This window comes from Rhamphochromis sp. 'chilingali' (genome assembly GCF_963969265.1).
Source record: "Rhamphochromis sp. 'chilingali' genome assembly, chromosome: 2".
Taxonomy (NCBI): Eukaryota; Metazoa; Chordata; class Actinopteri; order Cichliformes; family Cichlidae; genus Rhamphochromis; species Rhamphochromis sp. 'chilingali'.
Genome location: NC_137930.1, coordinates 51,291,643 through 51,300,190, shown reverse-complemented (window position 1 = coordinate 51,300,190; position 8,548 = coordinate 51,291,643). Strand labels below are relative to the sequence as shown.

Genomic DNA, 8,548 nt, shown 5'->3' with positions numbered 1-8,548 from the left:
GCAGCACTAGTTTTTTGTAGCTTGCATCAAAAATCCAGCTTACACCTGAGAGTGTTGAACAGTCTGTACTGTACTGTAGTACTCAACCGTACTTCAGTTTTATTAGCAGGCAACTAATTATGCTTCAGAATCAAATATTAATATTTTGTACATTTGGATCTCAACCCCCCCACTAAATGTGAACTAAGCTTATCTGTAGTGATATAAAATGGAATACAAAAAATAAAATAGTGCTTCTTCCACCACTACTGTGTCCAGTAGGATCAGTAGTCTGGATCTGTTCACTTTTGTTTTGGTAGTAGAGGTCAACCACTAGAGGGAGACAGTGTTACTGTACTCATTGCAATCACAACATCTTGCAGAGGAAAAGACTGAAAGGAGAGATAACAGCTTTATTACCACTTTTACAAGTGGAAGGACAAAAAAAGAAAAATAATATTTCAGATTTTTTTGTTCATACACACACACTGTGCCGATTCTCTCAACAATTTAAATTGCTCTTCCTTCTCAAAAAAACTTATGCTATTAGCTTTGAGCTAAAAAGAAGTTCTCATCTCTGTACAAAACCAGCAGCAGTAGTTATTGAATGTGTGAGTGCCCTGAAAGCACACAACATATTTAAATCTTGTCAAAATATGTGAAATCGCAATGTGCAGCACAAAAACCTGTCAAAGCAAATAAAAACATAAAAAAGTTCAATAATTATAAACTGTTGCTCTTTGTACGTCAAAGAAATTATCTTTGGGTTTGTATAAAACCCAAATGCTCTCTCATACACACATACTACACATGACTTAAAAACAACAGTAAGCAGCCACTGCATCAACAGTCCAGTTCATGCCTGAAGGTGTCGTGGTCTCAGTTAAACCAGGTCGTGTTAAGCTGCGTCTGTTTCTTGATGCTGGTGTCCAGCTTGAGGACTTCTCTGATTGCCATAGTAGCGTAGGTCGATGGAGGCAGCGAGAACTCCATCCGCAGAGCGCGATATTTCCCCTCTGTCAGGAGGAAGGAGAGTGGCACAGTTTATGCAGGTTGTAAACAAAACATTATTTCTTCTACTTTAACTAGTAAAATAAATAATTCATGCTTTTGATTGTTGGATATCATACATGTCCTCCATTTATTATTGTACTTCATTCAAAATCTGCCCTTGAAATGATCTCATATTGTAAGTTTTATTGTCAGTTTCCCTTTTAAATAAACTGAGTTTATACATACTTGACTTGTGCCTGCAAGTTTAAAAGTTTTAATCTATGGAAATTAAATAAAATTTTACATCCATCGTTGACACAAATCTAAACAGGCGTAAAAATAAGTTTACCTTTGTTGAAGACAGGTGCGGGTTTGTTCTCTAGTTTCTCAAAATCACTATGCACCAGAGACACCCTGGGGTCATCGTAATTAATGACCTCCCTGCACAGAACAGCGACAAATACAAGGAAATGTAGTACTACAGTAAACAGAGCAACAGTTTAACAAAGCATTCAGTAAGAGCAGTACACAATTAATCTATCACTACCATTATGTTTAACTGTGAAAGAGCAAAGCACAACAGTAATTGTGATTGTTACAAGTCATGCACTGCATTGTGTGAAAAAGGCAGTGAGAGGTGCTGACCAGCTGACATCAGCGGGTCTGATGATGATGCGCCTGTAGGCTCCGGCCAGAGAGTAGTCCTTCACTTTGTGCCTCATGTTGTCGATGTCCAGCCCGTCTGCAGTGAGCAGCTCTCTGTAACCTTCTCCGACTAAAACAAAACACACAGGTATGACTGACAATGTAACACAAAACAAAACAATTTTCTCCTCTGCTGTAAGTTTATTTAATGTTTTATGTCAATTTTTATTTTATTAAACCACTCAGACTATTCCACCGGAAGCACCCGTTACTTTGTTATACAGGTGTTACCATCTTAAATACATTAGTGTTAAAACAACCCAATGTTAATTTGGGTTATATGCTATAAAAACTGAACTCTGCATTATACATAGCCTATACTTACTGTGGTGTGTGGGGTAAATGACATCAAACCCTGGAAGTGGCATCACAATGTTGTGGATGGATTGATTCTCTGCCTCCTCTGCAGACAGCACGTGTGCCGTGGCTTTGGAAACATAACATTTGGAAGATGATATCATAAGAAAGAAAGAAAATGACCAGTTGTTTTTTTGTTGGAAACTCAATAAGCCTTTCAGGTTTCTAATCCTACATTGCACTTGTGTTTTAATGCATCTGTATCATTCTTATGCTTTTAAAAGGTGGCCTCTCTGTGAGGACAGATTGTGCATGGCTAAAATGAGCACAGAGCAAGTGTGACCACTACTAAATGTGACCCGCCCAACCTGAATTTGTTCAGGATAAAATGTACCCACTCTACATTAACACACTTCCTCTTCCTGAGAAGATATCCAAACATAGACATGTATGTTGATCCTTGGGTGAAAATCACTTTTCAACTCATTTAAAGTTTGCTAACAAGACACTTTGTATCCCATTTACTGACCTGTACAGAATCCAGGTTAAAAGCTACAGTTTACTGTACATATCCCACAGTGTCCCACTCTTAATAATCAACATTAGGCAGGTGATTTAAAGGCCAACTTACTTCCTTTGAGTACCAGGTCTCCCTTCACAGCCTTCAGACCGAAGGCTTCAATTCTGCGGCTCACCATGGTGTTCCACACTCTGCTCTGGTAGCTGTGGATGTACATCAGGCGGTTGTTCCGGGGGATCTAGAGAAGAGCACAAGAGCGTGAGCACAAAATTTAATTTCCATTGAGGCTAGAGGTACGTCTGAATCTCTGACTGAATTGTTTCACGGGTAACTGTAACTTGTAAACAAGGAAGATTTATTTGCGGAATAATTAAGGTAAAGCCTTTGGTTCTGCTGCATCAACTTGTTACAAGACTGCAATAGAAAACCAACCAGTCCAAATGCAGTGACGATGTTTTTCTTGCCATACATAGACAGGCCTCTCAGCAGCTGTCCTTCCACACAGCGCTTGTTGGGAAGCTTTTTCAGTGCTGCCTCCGGATCCTGAGTCTTTGCCCACTCTTCCCTGCAGCGGACCAGAAATTCTTTCTCCGCTGTAAAAGAAAAAAACGAGACAATGGGAAACTTGAAATACTTTTTGCAACCGCTTCAACTGCAGCAGAAAACAGAGTGAGGGTGGTACATTTACCTCCAGGACGGGGTTTCAGAATCAAATCCATCACCTCATTCCAGTCGTTTTTCAGAATAGCCCTGTCCCCAACAAATTGAGGGAAAACACTATAGTTTATGGTCCTATAGTTATATAATTTACGCAACAATCTCCATGTCATGACCTCACCTGCCCACGTGATGCGTGGGCACAGCTGTTGTGCCAAAACGCTGCATGCCGTAGTAGTTTATGAAACCTGTCTGCTTGAGGGATTTCATTGCCTGATCAACCTGCTCGTCTGTTCCTGTGATGTTCCTGCAAACACAAAGACAAAAAACAATGAGCCATTGAACACTTTACCCTGAAAAGCAATTTAAAAAAATGCATCATGGTTTTGCAGGACAATTTAACTCTGTTTCCTTTAATCCACCTGGAGAAAACACTTGATCACAGTGAGGACAAAACTTCCCTTTAAACAGGAAGAGACTGCCAATAAAGGTGACCTCAGTTCAAATTGGCAGTTTAACAAATGCCGAGCTTTTAAAATCTATTTCTGAAACAAGCACTGTGTATATTAACACCTGCTGACCTTATCACCACAGTGAAATGGTTTCCCTGCAGTTCCCCCAGCTTTAGAGGGTGATTTTTGTAGCAAAAGTTTCCAAGCTTGAGGTTCATGAGGCACTTGTTGAGGTGAGCCAGCCTCTCTGCAGTGATCCTAAGTGAACAAAGAAGAGGCTGTTATAATTACCGATCCTGTGCAAGAACCCATCAGAGATAAATTAGAATCAATAACAACACACATCTAGCATAATCATCAAAAAAACAAAAAATATCTGCACACTAGTAACTGCAGGGCTCTGCATTATAACACTCACTTGAGCACCGCTATCTCCTGCACAGTAATGGCCCTCTTGTCCTTGGTTCCCATGTAGGAAAACATGTTGGGTCTAAGCCTAGAGAGACATCCATCATTATACATAGGGCTGCAAAACTTAACTGCAAAAAACATTTCACACATCCGTTAGTGTGTTGGCTCTTTTATCAATGAATGATCCTTACTTTTTATAAAACAAACTAAAAAACACACACGTCTCCTACCTGAGGAACTTTGAAAGCACATTGATAGCATCCATGGTGTCTTTGTTCTCCTTATACAGAACAAAGTGGCAGAAACTGCCACGGTTTTTGGGCCAAAAGTGTTTCCTTGGAGCTTTTGTGGAGACAGAAAAATGGTGTGATGAAAAACATGCTGTGATGTTTTTTAATATTAAAACATAGCATGTACTTTATAAGTCCCCAATATTATAGAAATACTCATTATAGATCCTGTACTTCCAAACATATCTCAGCAGTTAGCCAACAACCTTGCTTTGGCACTCAGATCCAATCACTTAATGGCAAAACGACATGGACACACGATATTAAAGCTGATTTTACGACACAGTATTTTATCCTAAGCTAAGTGTAACCCAACTCCACATGGCTTTTAACCATTTCCTCTGGTGCTGGGAGGAGAATAAGTTCTTACCTGTAGTTGTTTTGACTTCTATCCACCAGAGAAGAGCAAAAGGAGGATAGAATAATGTTACTAAGAAAGAGAGTCTTATGGTCTGTGGGTAGAGTTGTCAGGGGTGAGATCTCATGCATGGGCCTGGAGTGAAGTGTGATATTTAAACTTTTGGCCTGTGTGGCTCTGCTAATCTCTACCATCCTTTGTGGTGTTGAGTAAAGGTCTCAGTAGAAACATGCAGGTGTGTTGACCATGCTTACACAAAAGCGCATGCATCGTATTTTACTGCTCGGGCTACATGCACTGCAGTAGATAAAATATAAGCTGAAGTGAGGAAGGCGTGCAATAAATTTCATTAACATTCCTAAAACATTAACTTAGTTTGGCCTTCCATCCTGAGATCCACATACCTGCTAAAGCCTTCTTCCCAGCAGCATGATAAGCCACTATAAACTTCCGCCCTTCCCTCTCTTCAGTCTTTGTTTCCAAACCAGGAAACTGATTCTTGATGGCTTTGTGGACCAATGTCCGTTTCTCTTTAGAATCATCCAGTACCTATAAATGAATAAGAACATTACATAAAGCTGTCAGCTAGTTTTATGGATTTTTGTGTGTTTTTTATTGGAGCACTCCTTTTAACCTGTTACCTCAATTGAGACATTTCCCTCTTTGTTCTTGAACAGCTGAAGCTCTCCAAGCTGCTTTTTCTGCTCTTCAGTTAGCAGGTCACATTCTTTTGGCTGTTGTTCAGGTTCTTGGGCTTCCTAAACAGCAGAAAAACAAACCAAAAACCATATTGGAGAGTATTATGTAACCCGATCCTGGAGTTCTCTTTAGTCTTATTTTGTTAATGCGAAGTGTGCCTTCATGATGAATCTGAGGCTTGTTAAAATAGCAGAAGAAGCAACGTTACCTCAGCCTCCGCCGGGACAGAGAGGTCATCCAAATGCACAATCTTGCCATTTTTGTTGATTTCATGCACAACAAAATCAGAATATCTGAGTGCAAAAAACAAAGAAAGTGATTGGTTACTCTTTGTTAAGCAAACTCTTTAAATCCTTCATTAACTCCAGATGACAAACAAACCTTTCCTTCAGGACTCCAGAGAAGCCTTCGTGGTCACTGACATACTTTAGGATGCCAACATCGAGCTCGGTGAGACCATGCTTCATCATGTTAGCAAATGTGTCACCATCCTCCTCTCCATCACTTGCGTCCCCCTCGGGCTCGTCCATCTCATCTTGCTGCGGAGGATCGCTCTCAAATTTTGGTTTCTTTGATGGTGCATCATCTTTTTCATCTTCCGGGCACCCTCGCTTTTCTCCAACTGGGACGACGACGGTCACAGGCTCGGATTCAGCCATTAGTGCCCAGCTGGAGCAATAAGGAATTTAGTTAACAGTATGAGCCGCACACATATATAAAACCCGAGTCTCACGGTGTGGTATTTTTGTGTGATTTGTTTTGGGGTTTTTTTAAACATCAGCTTGCTTGTTTACAGCCCAGCACTTTCTCCTGTTTTAGTCTGAATGGTATGCTTTATTCATTTCATTTTTTTAAAATCAGGTTAAAGAAACACTCCAATATTTTGACTGACGGTTTGGTGTGGTGCAATAGCATGGATGTTGTACCAGTCTGTCACACTGAATCGTGTGTGTGACGCTGTCAATTTACCAAATGCTCTAGTTTCAACATTATGCACTCCACACTGTATATAAATGCCACTTGTTTTGCACATATTCAACTCTGTATATTTTATATATTTTATTATTATTATTTTATTTTTTTACTATTTAATTTGTAAAAATGTGTATACATACACACACACACACACACACACACACACACACACACACACACACACACACGTAGGAAAATATTTAGTATACACATCCAGAAATGCATACACTATTATATATTGTACATATATTTATTAGTTTCAGGTTGGCCATTCTTGTATTTTGCTCGTTTGTGTTGTTGTGTTTGCACATCTCTGTTGCTTGTGGGGCTCGCACACAAGAATTTCACTCGCATGTGCTGTGCCAGTGTGCCTGCACATGTGATGTGACAATAAAAAGTGATTTGATTTGATTTGATTTGATTTAATGGCCTCTTTCTGCAGCCATGAACCGTGTGTAGTGATCAAAGGAGTGAGCCTACAGATACAACTGACAGAACTGAAGTTTCCTCCAAAGGGTGTGTGGGCTATACCCTTGCAGATGAAATGAGGAGCTCAGGGTAGAGCTGCTACTCCGTCACACTGAAAGGAGCCACCGAAATGCGTTGGTCATCTGAATCGGACGCCTCGTGGACACTACCAAGGCGAGGCGTATTTCTGCTTTGACTGCTGCAGGGACAACCTCAAAACTGTCGAAGTGCAACACTACAGCACGCTTTGTTTTGGTGTGACGCACCAGTCAGATCTGAAGCGTGTGGCAAGATACCAGCACTGATGACATGGTATAACATCAGTACTACAACATCAGTTACCCGTTATTACGTGACTCTACGTAGAAATGGAAAGCACAAAGTATAACTGTGAACACTACATTTCAGTATCTGCGAGTAACGATAACATAACTAAGTGGGCATTACTGGCCTAGAAAACAATACCAACAACTTACCGTTTGTGGGACTGCGGTAGCGAAATATGGCTGCAAACACTCCTTATTTTCCAAACGCCAAACACTTGCACAGACTTCCTGACGGATCCAAGCTTGAAGCAGGCACTTAAAAGACTAAATGAAGGGGATTAGTTATCACTCAAAACTTAGCAAAGACGGCAGAGCATCTATTAGCTAGCTAACACCCCCAGTTAACGTGTTTGTAAACCTGAACTCAAATGTCGCTGGTAAAAGCAAATAATTTTTTAAAAAAGGACTTTTGCTCTTCCAAACGTTCCCACTCACCTACCTGGACCTGGTGATATTCAGAAGAGAGCAGGCAACACTGAACGCCAGGTTTTCTCACACGTGTGTATGTGTGTGTGTGCTCCTCTGGTTCCGGAAATGGATAATGACCTAAAGCCCTCCCACTTCAAACGCTTGGTTAAAGGAGCTGTCAATCACAAAGCTATGCTGCGTTCAAGTAACCGTGGGATAACGCTCCAAAGAAACACACTTGGGTATGGAGCCTACGATACTTCCACACGTCTCTGGGAGCACAGTACTTTATATTCCAGTTAATTAATGAAACAGTCATGGTTTCATGACTGTATTATTCTATTTATTATTATTATTATTATTATCGATTATTTTAAAGCGTTTTTTTCACGCACAACTTGTTGAATGTAAGACACCAGCTAATTATAACCTTTCACTTCAAAGTAAAAAATAAATAAATATTAGCTTATCATGTCCAATGTTATATCTACACTATAAAGATCCTGTCTGCCGCGTGATTGTAAAGGTTTGGTCTAAGAAGTACAAAGTCCTCTGTCCTTAGCTTAAGGCTTAAACAAGTGCAAATCTGTGATCACTGAATTGTGAAAGCATATTGGTACCCTATGCTATATGCTTTTTTTTAACACCATGACAAATGTTTTACTGAATAGAAAGAAATGATATTTTTAGGGCTGCTGATTTTTTAAAAAGCAATTGTTTATTAAGTAGGCCTACTATTGAACAATACGGGTCCAGGCAATAGATAGATCAGTACATTTGTGGAGTTTCCTTTCGCTGGTATTTTCCTTTACAGTTCCTATAAGTCTTATAAAAACAAGTGCAATGCAATCTAAAACAGGCAGCAGCACCAGGTGATGTGTTGTACTCCATAATAACAGCGGCACCGTGTCAGCTCTTTACTGTCACCTTGTGGAACTACGTGTAATTTTTCTTACACCTTTACACCTCTCCTCATGCCTTTACAACACCACACTGCTCACTTGAGTATT

The 8,548-nt window shown here is 40.1% G+C and overlaps 1 protein-coding gene across 2 annotated transcripts; it reads right to left on the bottom strand.

Moving 5' to 3' along the window:
- Nucleotides 1–354: 354 nt before the first annotated feature.
- pus7 (pseudouridine synthase 7) lies at nt 355–7,666 on the bottom strand. 2 transcript variants are annotated; one of them, XM_080876064.1, is made up of 17 exons: nt 7,570–7,666; nt 7,281–7,394; nt 5,743–6,030; nt 5,570–5,654; nt 5,304–5,420; nt 5,067–5,211; nt 4,245–4,356; nt 4,022–4,099; nt 3,733–3,861; nt 3,333–3,458; nt 3,183–3,244; nt 2,927–3,087; nt 2,606–2,732; nt 2,003–2,104; nt 1,618–1,747; nt 1,322–1,413; nt 355–995 (listed from the first exon to the last, which is right to left on the bottom strand). In XM_080876064.1, exons 3-17 carry the CDS (start codon nt 6,018–6,020, stop codon nt 859–861), a joined length of 1,881 nt encoding a protein of 626 aa, XP_080732190.1. In that variant the 5' UTR covers nt 6,021–6,030; nt 7,281–7,394; nt 7,570–7,666; the 3' UTR covers nt 355–858. The 2 variants fall into 2 exon arrangements, with proteins under 2 accessions (XP_080732190.1, XP_080732191.1); XM_080876065.1 differs by having other exon boundaries at nt 7,566–7,643.
- Nucleotides 7,667–8,548: the final 882 nt, after the last annotated feature.

Coding starts and splice junctions, on each gene's coding strand:
- pus7 (XM_080876064.1), bottom strand. CDS start 6,020: ATGGCTGAATCCGAGCCTGTGACCGTCGTCGTCCCAGTTGGAGAAAAG. Junction 1,748..2,002: donor CATTTACCCCACACACCACA/GTAAGTATAGGC, acceptor GTTTTGTTTTAG/TCGGAGAAGGTTACAGAGAG. Junction 1,414..1,617: donor AGACCCGCTGATGTCAGCTG/GTCAGCACCTCT, acceptor TGTTCTGTGCAG/GGAGGTCATTAATTACGATG.